Source organism: Thermobia domestica, chromosome 18 (genome assembly GCF_964235325.1).
Source record: "Thermobia domestica chromosome 18, izTheDome1.hap1.1, whole genome shotgun sequence".
Taxonomy (NCBI): Eukaryota; Metazoa; Arthropoda; class Insecta; order Zygentoma; family Lepismatidae; genus Thermobia; species Thermobia domestica.
Window position 1 is genome coordinate 33,033,953 of NC_137471.1, and position 21,412 is coordinate 33,055,364.

General features: G+C 38.0%; 1 protein-coding gene across 5 annotated transcripts in view; it reads right to left on the bottom strand.

The window, feature by feature from the left end:
* LOC145675432 (phosphatase and actin regulator 2) overlaps positions 1–21,412 on the bottom strand; it is an 850,331-nt gene that overhangs the window by 733,734 nt on the left and 95,185 nt on the right. The window contains exon 2 of one of the 5 annotated variants that reach the window (XM_081745848.1): positions 7,907–8,032. The exons of the other annotated variants lie outside the window; for them this stretch is intronic. Within the exon in view, the coding sequence (XP_081601974.1) occupies positions 7,907–7,955 (49 nt within the window). The 5' untranslated portion in view covers positions 7,956–8,032. The remainder of the gene's footprint in view (positions 1–7,906; positions 8,033–21,412) is intronic. 5 annotated transcript variants of the gene reach the window in all.

Here is a 21,412-nt window from a genome sequence, read left to right on the forward strand (position 1 = left end):
GTGCCACATGAGTTTTGTAGTGAACAAACACTGTGTGCGTGGATTTTCTCGGTTCTTCCGTTTTGTTTGACTTTCATCATTCCACCATTATCATTCATCTAATCATCACGGCCTCAATGTATAATTGTACGACCTTAAATAAACAAATAAAAGAGTAGAAATAGTCGTAATAGAATTCCGTCATGGCTATATGGTTACCATACGCGCCTTTGACATGGGAGACACAAAGTTAGGTTCCCGGTAGGAGTTCATATAATTTAAATTCCACGTGAAACAGTAGGCCCGTGTCTCATATATCCTCGCTGCTGAAAGGGCCGCTAAACTAATCCAACGAAAAAAAAAAAAACAATACCAAAGTGTCTACTAAAATTCCAAAATGAATTTTCGTGACTTTTTCTGACCTTTTCTTTACCAAACCATAAAATTTCCTAACATTCTCAAGAGCGAATTTGGGAGCAAATTAGACAGAATTTTCATGCATGCGATAGAAGAATGTTTTGCTTGCGATTTAGTAGCGTCTAAAGCCCACAGTTTTGGTGGTGAATTTTGACGTTTTTTCCCGTCTGTGCTTCTATTTGTACAGATAAAAAAAAAATCGTGACCCAAAAGCTAAATTTCTTGACTTTCATGACCGTTTTCTGATTTCGTGACTTTTTCATGACTTTCGTGACTTTCGTGGCCGATAGACACCCTGAATACTCGTATTTACAACTCATTACTTTATACATTGACGAAATTATGTAAATTTTGTATAGACGTATACTAACCCGTGAGATCTAACCCCAACCGAATTCAGCTTCATGTTTAATAAAGCTGAGGGTTAGGTTAAGATAAAAGCTATACCAAGAAAAATCAGAATAGTAATTTGGTTGAAAAGGAACAAGAACCTTTCTTAGATTCCTGAAAATGACCTCGACGCCACTTTATCTAGTGAAAACTTAATAGTTACGGAGTTGGGAGAGAAGACTTCCAGCACTTCTTTGGGTTGGTTGGAAGCAAACTATGTTGGTCAGTGTTCATCCAAAAGAAATAAAAGGGTTACTACTCGTAATCCGGTTCTCTTGTGACATCTATCTATGGTAAGAAGGACCCATGCCAATACTCTCCTCGATTTGTACCTCTTGAACCATCCGCTCGATCTCGATCAAATCTTCAACATTGATGAGGTTTGGGCCTGGGATGGTTTTTTATCATTTCACTTTGACGGTACCACTTAGGGGAGGGGAAGATATAAAAAAAATGATCGATATTAGTGTCGAATCCATAGTTTTCTGGGTTGCTGAGATGAACAGTGACTTCCGATGCCCGTTAAATTCAAATTCAGCCCCGCAACTGGGGAGGAGGAAATACATATAGTTTTTGGGGTCGCTCAGACGAACACTGACCCTTCCAATGCAGTTTTAATCCAAATTCAGCCATTTATGTCCAAAATAAAACGTATTCTGCCCGTGCGAAGAATGGGTATTCTGCTAGTTTTTCAATAAAAAGCTCTTTAATTTAGCGTTTAGTTCCGTGAATATACATACTCGAACAATAACCGCGCTGAATTTGCAAAAGAACGCGCTACAATAAGGAGATACAAGTAAAAAAACAAATTCTCGACTTTTGGGAACTTCTGGAGTGGGAAGTGATTCTAGTCACCAAGCAGATGAATTCGAATAAATTTTCTAATAAGTAAATGGTATCCACTACTAAATATGAAATCTATATACGTTCAAATGATTGGTTCATCTCAAAAAATGAAACTGTAATATTTGTCAAAACAGTTTAAAATTCTATGGTACAACAGTTCAGTGTGAGGGGGACACGCTTACCACAACTGTGAGGGGGACAATGGTTCGTCCTTGGACAACACTGTGTCAGTGAGTTTTCTTGTGATTCTTTCGTTTTCACCCACATTTTTTTCTTTCGTTAATTATTCCGTATTCATTCATTTTCATTCTTTATCTCTTTTAGTTTCCTGGGTATAACCGTGAGACATTAAAAACTAAGAGTAAAATACAAAATGCTTGCAGACATAGTAAAAAAAAAAAAAAAAAAGTGCACCTGGAAAACAAATTTTATATATATATACACGGGGCCGCGGTGGCTCAGTGGTAGAGCGTTCACCTCTGGTGCTTGGGGTTCCGGGTTCGATCCCAGCCCACACCAAGTGAACTTTGTGGTGGACAAACACCGTGTGCGTGGGTTTTCTCGGGGTTCTCCCGTTTCCTCCCACTTTCTTCATTCCCCCATTTCCTTCATTACTCATCATCACCGTCTCCTTTAGCCTAATGGGCATAAACGTGGGACGTAAAACTCAGATTTCATTTCATTTCAAACACACACACAAACACACACAAAAAAAAAAACATTTGAGTAATATAAACAAAGATACAGAAATATGCTGAAAGAGAACTTGCTGATTCCTTTAACTCTTTGCACTCCATTTTTATTCCACACCAAGGCCTCAAGTATTACCATTATTGGACGGAAATTTCGGTAAAAAAAAAATCTAAAGTTTCAACAAGTGCAGACACTCTTGCCAGTTGTGGTGACAAAGAGCTACAAGAAGAATGAAATAAAGTCAGCCAAGTTAAGTAGTCGGAGTATAAAAGATGGCAAATTTTGCAGTGTCGGCTCTCAGCCGACATAACAGCGCAAAGGGTTAAGTCAATACATGCGAATTTTGTCAAAATGTAAAACTAATTTATAATTTCATTGTACTGTAGATTTTTAAAATTATTATAATTAAAAAAAGCGGTAGACCGTGATTTTCGATCATCTACTTTATGTAACTAACTGTCTTTGGCTTCACCTATCTATTCACGGTTAGACGTTTTGGCAATTGAGAAGTACATTTCCAATACAAGCTAAATCCAAAAATGTCCGATTTTAAATTGAATACGGAAGAGTATAATATGGAACCTCTTACATTAAATATTGTAATTATCCTGTTGTCAAAACACATTATTTTCTGTGGAATATCACTTCTCATAGTGTTTCAATGTAAAAAGATATAGTTTTTTTCCCTTTCTGAAGAATTCTACCAAATGGATTTAGCATGTTTTGGAAATACACACCTCAACTGCGGAACTCCAAGCAAAGTTTATTAATCCCTTTTTAATGTAAATTTAAAGCCTTATTTAAGGATTTTAATGCGCTGGAAAAATACTATATTCGGACTTCATTTAAGGCTCGCTGTCCTTAAACGAATGAATTAAATTAAGTTGAAAATAAAACCTTGTATGATGAACTAGCTTCAGCGCCCAAGACGACGTTCGGGCCTGATGTAAGGAAGATCGTCCTCAAACGAGTAAAGGGGGCCGCGGTGGCTCAGTGGTAGAGCGTTCACCTCTGGTGCTGGGGGTCCCGGGTTCGATCCCAGTCCCCCAATTGAACTTTGTGGTGGACAAACACCGTGTGCGTGGGTTTTCTCGGGGTTCTCCCGTTTCCTCCCACTTTCTTCATTCCACCATTTCATTCATTACTCATCATCACCGTCTCCTTTAGCCTAACCGGCATAATCGTGGGACGTAAAACTCAAAAATTTCATTTTTCAAACGAGTCAAGTTAAACGAAGGTTCACTGCAGAATGTATATATGAACATCAATGGGTTCCCTTTTGCGCCAAGCTAATTCTGCCAGGATTTTTGGTTACTTGGTTGGAGCTCAACTTTCCTTTTCAGCACTAAGACTAAATGAGAATGAACCTACTTTTTCAAGTAGAATAAAACATCTTAGGTATTTGTATCCCAAGCACTCCTATCAGGAACCGAATCCAGAAACACGCGCGCTAGCCATTCGTCCACGAAACAGGACTTTTATTTTTACCTCCAATGAGATCCATCTTCTTACAGGGTGTTTCAAAAGAATAATCCGATTTTAATCAATCGTAAATATGCAGTTTTTGTTGTTGTTTTTAATTTTATCCGTTCTGAACCAAATATGAGCCGTTGGAAAGAAGGAATTTTCAAGTTTCACGCTTTCTTTACTGGCGACTCCAGTATTGGTCAGGATGATGACTGCCACTGCACAACAAAAATCATTTTCTGTATGCGAAGTATAAGTCCATAACAACTGCTGAGCGTGAATTAGGTCCACAATACCCTGGCATTCAAGCTCCTACAGCTCAGAGTATTAGGTGATTCCATAAACAATTCGAACATGGATGGATTTGTAAAGAGTAATCCAGTGTCAAGAAAATGTGAAACGCATCTAGAAAAGTTTGGGACGAACTTGACTACCGTATGGTCATATACCGTGCATACCAAGGGAACATACTGTGTATCTATGATTTGGTATGTGAAAGAAAGTTCATGATTATGTTTGTAATGAAAATTAATCCAAAATGCCTATGTTCTGTAATATTAATACTATTCACATTTTAAATCGGGTGATGGGGCGCGGTGGCTCAGTGGTAGAGCATTCACCTCCGGTGCTTGGGGTCCGTGGTTCGATCCCAGCTCGCGCCATGTGGACTTTGTGGTGGACAAACACCGTGCTCGTGGGTTTTCTCGGGTTTCTCCCGTTTCCTCCCACTTTCTTCATTCCACCATTTCACTCATCTCTCATCATCACCGTCTCCTTTAGTCTAACCGGCATAACCGTGGGACGTAAAACTTAAAGATTTCATTTTTCATTTTAAATCGGGTGATTCTTTTTTGAAACACCCAATATTTTCCCATCTTCTTGATCTACCCAGAAGTCTCGCCTCCACTAGAAATCTTAAGATCCCACTCTTAATTCTTATGGGAAATATCTTCAAACTATTCAACAAAACATGTTCTATAACCACTCGTATGTAAGCTTTGAAAAACATATCCAATTATTAAGCATATATGAGAGTGAAAATAATTCTGCCTGTCACCTGCTCATAGGAAATTAGCAAAAAAGAAAGGGGAAAACTCACGTTTGACGAAATTTTATTGACAGATACGGGAGATGAATAATAATAAGCCAATAAAAAGAAATTAATGAAACTGTCAGCACTTTAAACAAGAATAGATCGCATTATCAAGGAAGACAATACATATTATGTTTAAATCGGGATCAAATGGCTCATTTTCTAATACAAAACTGGTGTTTTATTTCACAAACGGAAGAGGGAAGCCATAAATCACTCTGAACTGGACACAAAACAAACCAAATTCAATTGCAATACGGTGATGAAAATGATGAGTACAGAATTCTCTTAACACATCACATTTTACATATAACTTCTATGCCTATCATTTTTCATTTTTAAAAACAAATGAGGACGTACGCTATCATTCATATAATATTTTACATGCCAAAAGCCAACCAGACAGCACACAATTGGGAGCGGGCTTTATTTTGTTCTCTCCTTCCATGTAGTTCGTATTAATTTTAGGGGAACACTTTACATGCAGTGCTCCTATGGCTTATAATTTATTTTAATGCCATAGCAACACTATGAGACGGATTTGCTATAATTTGACTGATTTCTTATTTTACCAAGTCTGAATATGACTTGGAGGGCACGACGGCTCAGTGGTAGAGCGCTTACCTCTGGTGTGTGGGGCCCCTGGTTCGATTTCCGGAAAATTATGTTTGTGGTGGACAACATTGTGTACGTAGGTTTTCTCAGGTCACTCCCATTTCCTCCCACATTCTCATTCCACCAATTTCACATCATCATTCATTGGTCTACATCAATAATAATAATAATAATAATAATAATAATAATAAAACACTCGAGAAAACTGGACTTTTTTTCTAAAACAGTAGGATTTATAATGCAAATACAGTGACACCAACCTGAAACTATTGTAAATGCATTCTAAAGCAAGAAATACCGGATCAAAAGTTCAGAAAATGCGGAGACACAACAGAAACAATTGAAGACATCACAGGCTCATGCTGCACAATGACTCCCATTGATTATCTAAAAAGATACAACAATGTTGCAAAAAGCGTTCACCAGTTTTTGGTACATAATATGAAAATGATCACTGATACTAAGCCACTACAAATACCAGCAAAGTCCAAAGCCCAGTACTTGAAAATAATAAATACAAACTCTATTGGGATGAGAAAACAGAATAGATGTAATGGCACCTGCAAACAGACCCGACATTACTATTATCAATAAAATGGACAAAGAAGTAACCCTCATAGATGTAGCAGTACCACTGACTCGTAACATGCGTACAACATTCAGTACGCAAATAAGTAAATATAAAAACCTGGCTGACGAAATCAAAAAGTTATAGAAATGTCAGAAAGTTACAGTAAGATCAATTATTATCTGAACTACAGCAATTGTCCCTGAAAGTACTGTGACACAATTTGAACAGATAAACGCAAAACATGTCTTACCAAATCCACAAAAATCAGTAATACTAAACAAACACCTGTCATATGGTCAGAAAGTTCTTTGGAGAAGAACAACTCGTTAAATAATCCGATCTTGCCAGAGGCGGCCGTCATATTACTAAGCTGAAACCGGTTTAAATTAAGATACAGCAATAATAATAATAATAATAATAATAATAATAATAATAATAATAATAATAATAATAATAATAATAATAATAATAATAATAATAATAAAGCATTCCTGAAACCACAAAACTTGTTTGTTAGTAGTTTATCACTCCTTTCTGAATAGTGATAGCTAAAACTATGAAAAGCGGAATATCACGTACTCCACAGGTAATCAACCACATTTATTTTTACGAGGAATTGAAGCCAGGTCTACCACACACACAAAAAAAAAAAAAAAAAAAAGAGAGAGAGAGAGAACTACGATCAAGTTCACGACAGTTGACGAAACCGAGATTACTTTTTAGAACGGAAAACAAGAAGTAACAATTGAAATATACCTTGAAGGACTATATACTAAATACAACTTACAGTCGCAATCAATTCTAAATTATTATTTATTAAAGTTTAACGAGAAAAACATGTCTGTAGATGAGTCATAAACCAATCGATGCATTTTATTAAAGTTGAACAAAATGACATGGCGTCAGTAAATCCTCATGCGTAGTTTTTGAGAAAATGGAAACCTAATTTCTTTGTATACCTAAAAATTGATGCTATAAGAAAACCATGTCACGTAAGATTGAGGTGAAAAATTGATACCGAACTAAACTCTTCATTATGAGGCCAGATGGCAGTACAAAGTATGGTTAGTGACTTTATAACCTGAAATTATCATTAACTCTTATATTTAAATTCTTGTTTAATTAGAATATTTCTTTTCTTTTAGTTTAACGTCCCACGATTATGCTCTTTTAGGCTGAGAGAGACGATGATTAAAGCAAGGGAATGATGATGGAAAGAAAACCCATGGACATGATGTCCACCGGGCCGGGGATCGAACTAGAGATTCCATGCATATGAGGTAAGCGCTCTAACACTGACCCACCGTGCTCCCGAACTAAAATACTGTCTAAAGATAAGACACACATCAGTTGATAGATTATATTGTGCTGATGAAAATTAATATGCTTCACGGAAAAGTCTCATAGTAGAAAATTCTCTCTCCGAAAAATTACAATAATACAAATTTTATGGCGCTAAAAAAAATTAATTGTCAATGTACAAAAATACACTTTTAATAGATTATATCTATTGTTGATTCACTTTCCTTAACAGAGCTCCTTCGTGGCTAAGTGGTACGCGCCTTTGGCGTGGAGGACCCGAGTTCAATTTCCGGCGGGAGCTCATATGATTCGGATTTCACGTTAATCAGTAGGTCCACGTCTTATATAGCCTCGTTGCTGAAAGCGACGCTAAAATAAACTCTTTTTTTTTTAACGGTAACATATACATATTCGTTTACACACATGCAACTTGTAATATTAGATACAACTTACATAGTACATCAATGCCATTTTGCAATAAAAATAAATATACTTACGTCATCTTGAATTACAATACAAAAAATGACACTTACCTTGTGCGTATATAGGAAATTCTCCGTCACTATGACTGTGGGTTAGCATTGAACTATAGTATTGCCACACTATGTATTATAATGAAATAAATTCACACTTTATTTAATGCTACGGTTACTCTTTATCTGGAAGCAAAAAAAAAAATGTTTCAAATTCACTCTGCCTCAACAATATTACGAAGAGTTATTAATCCTCATAAACAATGCCATTAAGACTAAGTGAACACACGCAAGAGCAACAATGAATGAACACGGAAAGTGTAAACAATATTTTAGTACTCGCAAAATGCCTGTCACAATAAAATTTGCAACACCATTTAATTTCAATGTATATCTCTAACGATTACTCCAATGTCATGTTCAATCATGACGAAAAAAACTAACGTTTACACGAAAAACTTGGAATAATTACACCCTTAAGATTTTAAATTGGCGGATGCTCGAAGTTTTCCGCGACGCACGAGATACGAACCCGAGACGATAGGTAAATCGATGCTCCTCGGCGCGATGGCCCCGTGGTGCAGTGGGCAGATCCCAGACTCCTCCCGAACGTATCAACGAAAGGCATGCGCGCTGCATCCATAGAACGCGGCCGCCGGTAGCAACGAGAGCAAGAGATGGAAACTACTGAAGAACAAGAAGCTAGTTGCGGTCGCTCACAGCGAAGTTCAGGATCCATGTTTTATGTTCAAGTTGAAAGCGTGTTGGAAGCCAACTGTGTCAGCAGGTTAAGGTGAAACAATAAGCTCAGCTGTGACAGAAAGGACTAGTAAATACATACAAAAACAATATAAGAAAGTCACTGACTGTTTTAACTCACATTTATTTTAAGGATTTAACTTGTGTTTCCCCTTCCTTCCAAATCATCATAACCAAATCAACAAAGTGAGTCCGCATGATCCTTTCCCCCAAATGAAACTGCTAATCCAGTTAGTAGTACAAATTCGTAATCATCTTCACCCGCATAAGATGGGATATATATATATGAGGCGCCTAGTAGCAAAAGCCTCCAAATCCATTTTTTAACACCGAAATTGAGTTATATATCGCTTGTTAAATGTTTGATCTAAAGGAATTCCATGGAAACAGAATTTTGTTTAAAAGCTTAATATTTCATACTTAAAAAAAAAAAAAAAAAAAAAAGTTCAAATATGGGACTTTGTACGCGTGTATATGGAGCTTCAATGCACGTTTTGCGAGATTACTCGAAACTAAGCGAAGTGGATGTGGCGGATTTTGATTCTAGGCGCCTCATATTATATTCTCAGCAAAATATTCCATCTCCATTTCTTCCTCCTCTTTTATTTTTGGGTAAATTACACAGAGAGACAATTTTGGGACCAGTAGCGTCATTTAAAGGTTTGGCTTGGGAAGGGGGGGCAGACCCCTTGATATAAGTAAAATTTCGCGTTTTTCACTGACTTACTACTATTCTACTGATAAAATCTATATAAATATCAAACTCAAGGGGGGCAATTGCCCTCCCTGCCCCCCCTAAATTATGCCCCTGTTTGGCACGTAGCTCAGTTAGACCAATAGTTATTTTCTTCAAGAACTTTAAGATAGTATAGAAATGACATAGACAGTAATGAGGTGACTCAGATTACCCCGTAAGAAAAGACCAGAAAGGTGTGATTAGTTAATTTAATAGGATCTTGTAAGTACTATGTGGTTTACTTCCAGTTTTTAAGGAGTTTGCTTTGTCAATACTCCTTTATACATTTTGCCTGTCGATCCGTTCTTTATAGATTTACCCCATCGAAGTGAACGTTCTTTGTCCTTAACAGGCGCGCACCCAGAAATTTTTGTTCGCTTCCCACTAGACTTGAGGCGCATATTTGGAAGCTTTCTCGTGAATATACGGTTAGCAAACACGTCTTCCGCATGGGATACCAGGGTTTGATTCCCGACAGGAGCACGTATGATTCAGATATCACTTTAAGCAGTATTGGTGCTGACAACCAGTGGTCGAATGAAATGTCATTTGCTTTAGAAACGACCGAAATCCATAAATGCATGCCCGAATTTCATTGCATCATCAAAATATTACTGTATAACTATTACAATAACAATCGTATGTCTATTGTATAGTAGCCATCACTATCGTACAACGATCATTATAAACATACGAGAAATGATATACGAGCGTATTGATATAGGACCTTTCCCCTCATACCTATTCCGTCTATCAAAACTTGGTACACTCATTTCTTATCCCCTATAGTATTTTTTTTAGATACATTTGGATTGTGTGCTTTTACCCGGGGGCACTCCAGAGGGGACCAAAGTTGATAGGAGGGATTTCTGGACCGAATTTTCCCGACATTCTCCCAATCTTCCTTGTTCAAGCACATTATGAGACCCAATACATAGCACCTCTGGAAAGCTTTCATATTCAAGAGAATGAAACCATGACTTTCCAATGAACAGTGTTGATGTGATTGCTATTTCACTGCGAGTCTACGATTTTCTTTACACTAACAGGGTTAATAGGTCCCATGGACTTACTCCGTTGTCCGTGACACCTAATTTCTCATGCATGAACATACAGGGTGTCCGAGAAGTCCTTCCCTGATTACAGAAATTGAGAACTCAGGCTAGAAATAAGATAGAAATATGAAACTGGTGTTGAATTGTTTACAAACTATAAAAGTTTTTGTCTGTGTTAGGTTTGTTCTATTTTAGTGCAACTCGTTCAGGCCCTGTTGCCCGACGACGGTACACGTCGATATGACTTTGCGGTCGAAATGCTATCACGTATTGAGGACGATAATGGTTATCTCAGACGAATTGCCTTTTCCGACGAAGCGACATTCTTTGTCAGTGGAGTAGTGAATCGCCATAATGTACGCATTTGGGGTTCAGAACTCCCCAGGGAGGTCAGGGAGTTCACCAGAGGCAGTCCAAAGGTGAATTTTCGGTGCGCGTTATTGCACGATCGAATTATGGGGCCATTCTTCTTCGCTGAGGATACCATCACATCTGCAGTGTACCTGGATATGTTGCAGCTGTATGCTGTTCCTCAGCTGCTTCAGTATCGCCCCGATGTCGTCGTTTTTCAGCAAGACTGTGCACCACCTCATTGGGTTTGGACGTCCGTGCCTATCTCGATAGGACATTTCCTGGGCGATGGATTGGTCGTGATGGACCAACAGCTTGGCCTCTACGCTCTCCTGACATAACCCCATTAGACTTTTTTATGGGGTTATGTCAAGGATGAGGTCTACCGAACACGTGTACCAGATCTTGAAACCCTGCAGCAACGAATAACCACAGTCGTTGCATCGATCCCTCCAGTGATGTTGGCTAATGTGTGGATAGAAATTGAATATCGCCTAGATGTGCTACGTGCTACCAAGGGTGCTCATGTGGAAGTGTACTGATGTGACCAAAACTTTTATAGTTTGTAAACAATTCAACACCACTTTCATATTTCTATCGTATTTCTAGCCTGAGTTATCAATTTCTGTAATCAGGGAAGGACTTCTCGGACACCCTGTATCTTCGTTATGTTTATCGAATGGACCAGGTTTGATTCGGATGTACGGATGACACGTTCATGTCTGTTCCTTGTTAGTCTTTCCTATCCGTTTCAAATTATACTGCTAATGATTATGTATGTTAATGTGTATCAAACCACATGATTTACGAAATCAATTGAGAAATTCAAATTAAAGAAACAGTTCAAACAATGTTGGCAACATCAATTATTTTCCATTTCTTGAATAGCTTGAATTACTTGTGCTTAAGTATTCAAGAATTTGTTCACACTTTCTACATGATCTGTACAGCGTTTCTCTTTTCAATAAAGTAAGAAACATTGGTGTGAAAGAAGCATACAACGAACATATCTTTATATTCGACTATACACGAATTTTTCTTACAAGAAACGTAAGTTAAATGAAGGCTAAATAAATAAATAAATAAATTCTCAGTCCAAATTGCAGGATGGTAGAGTATCGTAACAGTAATTCGCCCAGATCCCAACAAGAGTAAAGTCTGTCTCTGGAAATATGTACATTTGCTGTAGCTCATCTCTCATGCATAAACACCGTATACATCAAACTCCAGTTCCATATTTGCATAACGACCTCAGTATCTTTGTTGACATCCACACGAGCCAAGTCCAAGATGATAATTCTAAGTGCATCGTATTTTTTATATACCATTGCAATATAAAATTCAGCTTCATCTCCTACGTAAGAACACATAAAACTTGTTGGCACGTTTTCAATTCACAGAATCGCTTTATCAGAAGTACATAGGGAACTACGAAAACAGGACAAATGAGAGAACAGTCTTGAAAATCCCATCCAAATGAACGAAGCCTCACAACTTTTGAATTCTATCGACGAAAATGAAGTCAACTGTTTGTTAATTCATGAGAAATCACGCATACATAATGGTGAATGAACGATCCAACGATTTTTATTTTTTTATTTTTACCAACTGCTTATTTGTTTTAGATTAAAATATCTATTTTCAAATCATATTCACCTCCATGACATTTACGCAAATATTTCTGCCACAACCCTTAGTTCTCAAAGCGAAATACAGACAACATGACAAGCGATCTCTTTACATATAGTAAAATGTGCACAATAGATGCATTCTAACATAATAATGGCTGTTAAAATTGGCCATATATTTGATTCTATCACAAGAAATAACTTTACATGAAAAAGAGAGAGAGGCTACTTAAATTAAATCGAATATTTTCCTATTAAATGTGTTCCGGTTAAATTTCTTACTTGATCTAACTATACAAAAACTGTAACTATATAGTATTTCACAAGTACTTAGTTATACTGGACTCAATCTGTTTTTTTTTTTTTTCCTTTCTCACCAATCAAGTAAAATAGACTTCCCAGTGTTGTCACATTTATTAACAATCTTTGTAAATACATAAAACAGCACAATAGTTACATGTATCTACTATATATTTTACGCTAGTCTCAGGTAATCAAGCGATCTCAATACCTCACAGACTATAAACATACAGAAATTGCAATTAAATACCATGCAAGACCAAACTAATTTAGCAACAGTGGATAGTCAACGAAGACAACGTATTTCGTGATAGGTGTCCACATGACCATGTCTTTGCCCCACACAGTACAATACTCCATATGAAATATTTATGAATATTTTCCTAACTCTTTATTCAAGCAGAGCTCTTTCGTGGCTAAGCGGTTAGCGTACGCATCTTCGGCGTGGGAGACACATGTTCGATTCTCGGCGAGAGCTCATGTGTTTCCGATTCCACGTTAATCAGTAGGTCTCGTCTCATATAGCCTCGCTGCTGAAACGGGTGTTAAACTCAAAATGAACTTATCTTTACTCAAGGACCCACAAAATAAAATTGTTTCCTTCCTAAATGATTGTTTTGCCCTTCCTACCCTTGCTTTTACTTCACTTCATGCCTTCACTAATAATACTATACTTATGTATCGAAAACTAGTCACCTATTTTATCTCCTCCCGCTTACATCAATATTTCCAAGTGATGTAATTAAATTCACTACATCTTAAGATTACAATCACAGTGAAAAAGCTAATATCTCAGCCAATTTTGCTAATTTAGTTTTACATAAATATCATTTGTCAATACAATACACGTATAAGCACTAATATTATTCCTATATATATATTCTATTCTATTTGTTACGCTAAACTCTACCCTTTTTGTCTAAGTACTACGAAATTTATTTCATAAAAAAATACATTCCTTAATTACAAGTTCAGTTACATTAGCCTCTGATGCAAAAACAAGTGAAAGAAAAAACTAGTATAAAAACAAATAATTCGCTGCATTATTTTCTGACTGCCCGTTGGCAATTTTAAAATTTCATTTGCTAAAAACAAGATAGCATAACCAAGGCAAGAGAGAAAGAATGAGAGAGACAGAGAGATACTAAAACACAAGAGAAAGTAAATTAATTACGACCACGCTTTTCCATAAGGGAACAAACTTGTCTGAAGTATTCTCGCTTTTATGCCGTTTATTTCATTTTACAACATAATTTTAGTACCGGCAAAATCAATTCAAAAGCACAGTGCAACCAGGCTGCACTACATATATTCGAATTGTTTAAACCCAAAGTTTTATCTTGTTTACAGACTTGGCCATAATCCCAGGATTCACCTGGGGTATACAAGGTAACCAAAAAAGGTTCTTGCTGTTCTAGAATAGTGATAAACGAAGAACAATACAGTGGACAGTACTGTAACTTTAGGTTTCGAAGTTATCTCCATCAAAATCTAACGCCTTTGAAACGTTCCTGTAGCTGCACAATTTTGTTGGATTGTATATTATGTTTTATATAAACTGAAATCTTCGCCAGGGTCTTACTTTCTAACTCTTTGAAGCACGGTGGTATATAAAATGTGGTATAATATTAGTACCAGGCCGGTAGCCAGCCCAAAAATGTAGGGGGGACCGGCTGAAGTTAGGGGGACCGGCCCCCTAGACCCCTCTGGATAGGGCCTGATTAGTAGTACCACAGTGATTCAGAGTTAAGAAATAACATTTGCACCTAATTGATGCTAAATAAGAATAATAACGTTCTAAACGACCATGCTATTTTCCTTTTCCGTATTTAAATTTTGTTACAGATAAACTGACATAACAATAAGTATACACAACACAAATCACATTGAGATTATTCAGTTTAAGTTCCTAGTTCAAACTTTTAGGTCTTAGCATAAAGGTCCATTTCGGAAAAAGTTCGGTGTGAAGGTGAAAAACTTGTTAGGATGGCCTTCATGATCAGGGTTCAAATCCAGAGAGACATTGATCCGTTTCAATGTGAACATCCTGCAGACTGTGACGAGTGCCATATTGGGTTTCTGAAAGCAACAAAACTGTATGCACAGGTGTATGAGTCCCTCAGCTGTTGTGAAGTAGGGTGAAGGTGTTTGCAGTAGGAAAAATTCCACTGAAAAAGAATCGCTTTTGGAAAGAGTACATCATGTCTTTGCCATGCGAACTTTAGCATTCCCCACATAGCAAAACAGTGTCTCTCTGAACAATGACCTTGTAGTAAAACAGGACACTATTAGTGCTGTAATAAAATGTTATGGACACAACCCATATTACCAATTAAATCGCATCCAAAGAGGTCGTCAAAGAAACTCACAAGACATGTGCTTTAAAAAATCCGGGATATGGAGGCCTTTGAGAATCAATTACCACAGCGGTTTGGGTACAAAACCTCGCGGCCCAAAACCTCGCCGGGCCGAAACCTCGCCTGGCCAAAACCTCGCGGGACAAAATCTCGCCTGGCCAAAACCTTGCCGCCCAAAATGTCGCGGGACCAAAACCTCGCCTGGTAAAAACCTCGCGGGCCAAAGTCTCGCCGGGCCAAAACCTCGGGCCCCAAAATATCGCCATACCAAAACCTCGGGCCCCAAAATATCGCCATACCCAAAATCTCGCCTGACCAAAATGTAAATGTTCCAACAGATGATAAGGATGACGGTATAAAAGACGCTGTTTCAGAAGAAGTATCACGGGTATCTGACCAAGTCCCGCGATACCATATCAAAATTCTATTTCTGTATTAGAGGATTTCAATGTGAATGTAGGGCGACAGGATGTTTTTAAACTGGTTATAGGGAAAGAAAGTCTGCATAAGGAAATTAATGACAACTAACGGGGTTAGTTTCGTGAACTTTGGAACATCCAAAAACTTACAATTTTAACCAAAATTAATAATATTTATGAAAGTATGAAATAATATATGACTTTTTACGACGTCCCTTGATTATGTCCTGTAGGTTAAAGGAGACGTAGATGACCAGGATGAAGGAAATGATCGAATAAAGAAAGTGGGAGGAAACGGAAATAACCCTAGAAAGCCAACGCACACGATGTTTTGTATCTTCTTCTTCTTCTTCTTCTTCTTCTTCTTCTTATTATTATTATTATTATTATTATTATTATTATTATTATTATTTGTAATGTGGAACTGCATATTAAGAAACTCATTGGGTAAATTTTAAAGAAAAGTTTCATTCGCGGCGAGGTTTTGGCCACGCGATGTTTTGGATGGCGAGGTTTTGGCCCGGCGAGATTTTGGGCGGCGAAGGTTTGGCAACGCGAGGTTTTGTCCCGCGAGGTTTTGGGCACGCGAGGTTTTGGGCGGCGATGTTTCGGCCGCGAGATTTTGTCCGTATCCCTACCACAGCATGTTATGATCAAACTTGGCATTTTTTTTAAGTCGAGGATGTGTGGTTACCAGATGGCAATAAATGTCACGGTGTGTGCTTTTCGTTTTCGCGTTATGTGACATCTTTCAGTTCCTTTCTCAACCAATGTAGTTTACTAATAAAATGACATGTCATATAATTATTAACATCTGATGTGTCAGATAAACCTAGAAGCACGACAGCTGTCGACGAGTAGTTTTCTAGTGTTTCACAGAATTATTGTATAGGTGGCACTAAGGGTGTACTTCCCAAATAGTGTTATTCTGAAAAACCGGTAACTTTAGGTTTACTAAACATGCTTTTAAAATATTTGAAATCTTTAAGGTTTAAAAAATAAACTTTCGTTTTTTGTTAGCTTGCAGCCCTAATTCGTAGCAGTTAGTAGTTTGGTTTTACACTAACACCATCTATATGACAAATCTACACACTATTTGAAACTTGTACATCGCCGTCAAACAGTTATTCATGTGAGTTTCGGCGGGTACAATCCCAACAAACATTAAGTGTACGATTACCACAAGGAAAAAGAAATAAAAGGTTTAAATTATGGTGAAACCAAACTGATTTGAATAAACCATCCAACACCTTCAAGATTGTGGCACAATATTATTGAGCACCATTTCACAACTAAACCTTCTCTCCTGTCCACAACTAACTTGATACCGGTTTGCCGATAACAGATATACTTCCGAAAAGCTGATATCGACATACAGTATATTTCCGAAAAACTGGTAAATATGAGGGGAAGAGGGACAAGCGTTCAGAAGCTATAGGACCCACAAAGTATCATGATAGTGTGTAGAGATTGACATATTCCTTGAATAACGTCTCTATTTCTTGTATGTTGCTTGTATGTTCTCGTATGTTGTTGTCAAACACTAACGTATTGTATGTCTTATTCGTACACTTCAGATGGATCCTAAAGTCGTTGTGTAACAACCAATCGTCCCCCCCCCCAACAACCAGGAATCGGAGATGATACGACACATAACTACCCTCCTGGAAAATGATATGGAAATTGTGAACGAGATCAGGACGTTAGGATTTACTGGTGGCGATGGAGAAGAATCGGACGAGGAAATGGAGTTTGGAGATGATGGTGTCGATGAGGAACAGCAATGTTCTTAGCAACAATCTCATGCCTCGTCTTCGAGTTCATCGGCGAAAATGTGAAAGCATGATGGTCCCGCAGATATGACAGAAGAGGTCTGAACTGATTACAAGAAGCGAGCTTTCGTGTACTGGACCACAGATCCTACTACAGACGAAACTCGGACAAAACGTCTATCACATTCATCAGTATTCAATCAGTTCAAGAACGTTAAGAACATGAACATTCTGTACAATTTGGAGAAAAAATGAATGTCCTTTCGATCCCCAAAATCAATCAATCCATCTTGCAGAAATTCAAAGAGAAGGATAAAGAAGGAGCAATTATTCACGACCGGACGTTGCGACTGTGGGCCATGCAAATTAAGATGGCGATGGAACCAGAAAATACAATCCAGCTTCTTATTCTTGGGTATATCGCTTCAAGAAGCGGTATAATTGTTAATAGAGCAATAACCCACAAAGTCGCCAGGAACTGGACGGAGCAAGAGGCAAATCTGTCACAAGTGTGCGATGATTTTAAGAAGTTTCGCAATCTCATCGTTAGCGAACACTTTCCACCTACATGTATCGTCAGTGCTGACCAGATTAGATTTCACAAAGAGTTACATGGCTATCGAACCCTGAGAGCCAGAGGAACAACTGTTGTTCGCTCTGTTGTTGGATTAGTCTCTGCAACACAGCACTGTTTAATAATTATGCCTATGATTTCAATAGACGGCGAAATACTGCGGCCAACATATGTACTTATATCCGGTACATCTGGAAAATTCCCGCAGTCGAAGCCAGCAGATCCTCCAAATATAAGATATTATGCTGGAAAACCAGCGAACGTGTCGAAAGCAGACCTCAAACGATTCTATCGTGAAGTATTTTGGCCAAGTATTCCTCGAGACAGGGCGAATATTCTGCTGTTGGTGGATTCATGGTGATCGAACAAAGATCATGCATTGTCTGATTCCGAAGTATCTGATGGCAGAGACCTACAAAAAGAACTGGTACCTGAAGGATGTACTGGAAAGAGCCAGCCTCTGGATATTGTTTTTCCGATCGACTTTACAAATAGTTTGTTCGCTACATAACGGACACAATCATTATTGAGACACAGGAACACATTTGGCATCGCGATAGTTTTCTGGTCCTCCAGGCCTTTTCTCTATATCAGTTCAGCGCACACCGTTTCAAGAACTTTATTAAGTATGCTTTTAACAAGAGCAGATACTTCGACGAAGAACCTGGAATATGGATTGCGCCAATGGATTACTGCTGCGATTTTATTGACAAATGATGAGTGTGCAAACTGTGACGCTACCGCGTTTGTAAAATGTGCTCATTGTGAACTGAGTTTCTGCCCTTCTCACGGTTTATTTGATGGTTACAGAGATTATCTCTTGTAATCGATTTGGATTGACTGCAATAACATATCCCATTGTAGAGCTAAAAACGTGATTTATTTCTTTTCAACGAGTTATTTCTACCTTTATGTTTCGCTCTCCAACCTTATTAACATATTATTATTACATACAAATATGTGAAACGTGCATTTTAGAGACGTTGGGTGTCAGATTTCCAATACTATCATGATACTTTACGGGTCCTATAGCTCCTGAACGCTTGTCCCTCTGCCCCTCATATTTCCCGGTTTTTCTACTTTCGATATCAGCTTTTCCGATATATATGTTTCTGGCAAACCGGTATCAAAGGAAAGAAGGTTTACTTGTCAGATAAATCTCTCTCTACTTAAAATAAGTCAAAGCTTAAGCCAAACTGCTAGAACCTTGAAATTTCTGCAGTAGGAGAGCATAGACTCCCATATCCTACAAGGAAAGGACATGAACCTGTCAACGGGACTTCTAATCACAGCATGTCCATTCGATAAACATAACAAAGATATGTTCATGCATAAAAAAATAGGTGCCATGGACAATGGAGTAAGTCCTTGCGGCCCATTGACCCTCTTAGTATAAAGAAAATTGTAGACTCGCAATGAAATAGCTATTGCATCAACACTGTTCATTGGAAAGTCATGGTTTATAGTTCATCCTCTTCAGGATGAAACAAGCTTGCCTGAGGTGCTATGTATTGGGGCTGATAACGTACATGAACAGAAAAAAATTGAGAGAATGTCATTAAAATTCCCTCCAGAAATCCCTCCCATCAACTTTGGACACCGCTGGAGTAACCCCGGGTAAAAGTTCACAATCCAAACGTATCTGGAAAAATACTATAGGGATCAGAAATGTGTGTGTCAAGTTTTGTATTGCTAGACAGAATACGTATGAAGGAAAATCGTGTATTGGTATACAAGCTTTTCCCTCATATCTATTCCTTCTATCAATACAAAACTTGGTACACACATTTCTTATCCCTATAGTATTTTGTAAAATACATTTGGATTGTGTGCTTCTACCCAGGGCCAATAGGAGGAATTTCTGGAGGAAACTTTCCCGACATTCTCCCAGTTTTCCTTGTTCAAGTACGTTACGAGCACCAATACATAGCACCTCTGAAAAGCTTCTTTCATGCTGAAGAGAATGAACAATAAAACATTATTTTCCAATGAACAGTGTTGATGCAATAGCTATTTCACTGCGAGTCTACGATTCTCTTTTTACTAACAGAGTCAATGGGCCCCAGGGACTCACTTCGTTGTCCATAGTACCTAATTTTTTTGTCCATGAACATATCTTTGTTATGTTTATCGAATGGACTAGGTGTGATTAGAAGTCCCGTTGACAAGTTCATGTTAGAATTCCTTAAGGTAAGATACATGAAATTCTGAGTTTGGATTTTTCATTTAAAATAATTAAATCAGCGTTTCTAAATATTTGACTGGAATGGATGGAAAAAGAAAGGTGAGGTACTTCTCTAAGATGTTCCATACGAGATGGTTCGAATTTTGGGCGGGACTTCGAGTTCAGGCGAATTCTATATGAAAGGTGCAGAACGAAAACTGCAAAATATTGCCCACATAACATGTGCAAGGATTTGATATTGTAGTAGCCTACTGAACATTGTGCAGGGCCATAGCATTCGTTCGAGGTGTCATAAATTTGTTACTTTATTCTCAAAGACGATCGTTCAGAAACGGCCAGATATTTCGGGTTTAATTTCCATAATCGATTGACCTTTTGAGGATCAGATTTCACGACAAAAGCAAATAATAATAATAAAAGTAATATTTGTGAATTATCCTGCTAGCCACTTTGAAGAGCGCATGATTGTTTGATATCTGCGTTCTCTGATTCGGAGTCACAAAGATCTTTCCCCGTCCCTGGAGAGAGTCGTCCAATTACATCATCTTTTGCGAGCTTAAGGCTTCGAGATTTTTTCTTCCTCTATTTCCTCTCACAAAACAAACGTTGGTCCTTAATTACAGAGGATATAGAGCTTTTCTTTTTTTTTTTTATCTCGGGTTTTTCGAATGTTCTCATTGCTTGGTGTATGCGGAGAATATTACGTGGAAAGGTACAACGACAGACGTTACACAATACCGCTCACATCTTAAGCAAGTGTGTTTCGTTTCACCTTGTGAAACTACAGTAAACTCTTAAACTACAGGGACTAGTACTCTAATCGGAAGCGACAGATTTAGGGTTTAGGATTTAGATTTCTGAGCTTTCGGCATCTAAGGTCATTTTTGAGGGATGACGTCCCTCGGCGACCACACGATCCGGAGAAAGGGAAGGAAGAAAGCGGCCTGGGACCTATAAGTTAGGTACCACCCCGGCATTTGCCTAGTGTGAATGAGGAAAACCCAGGAAAAGCGTTTTATACTTTTTCGACCGAGTGCCCCCACCGGGAATCGAACCCGGGACCGCTTGCACCGAAGGCGAGAGCGTTAGCGAGTACGCTATGCGGGGCCACGAAGTGATAGACTTATCCGTTCTGGTTTCAATAGGCGGATAACACGGGAAAGGAAACTACTTTTGGGATGTTGAATCTATGAGTACATACAATAGAATAAATCTGCATTTCTGAAAACTTTATATAACACCATGTGTCCAACACCTTGATCTAATACACTTAAAAAATAAACACAATTATCTAATAATTTCACAATGACAACATATCGCTCAATCAAGCTAAATAATAAGTGCTTATAGTTCTGTGATACGAGTCATCGGTAAAGGCAGGGCCGGATTTAGCATTTTGGCGCCCCTAGGCCCAATAATTTTTTCCGCCC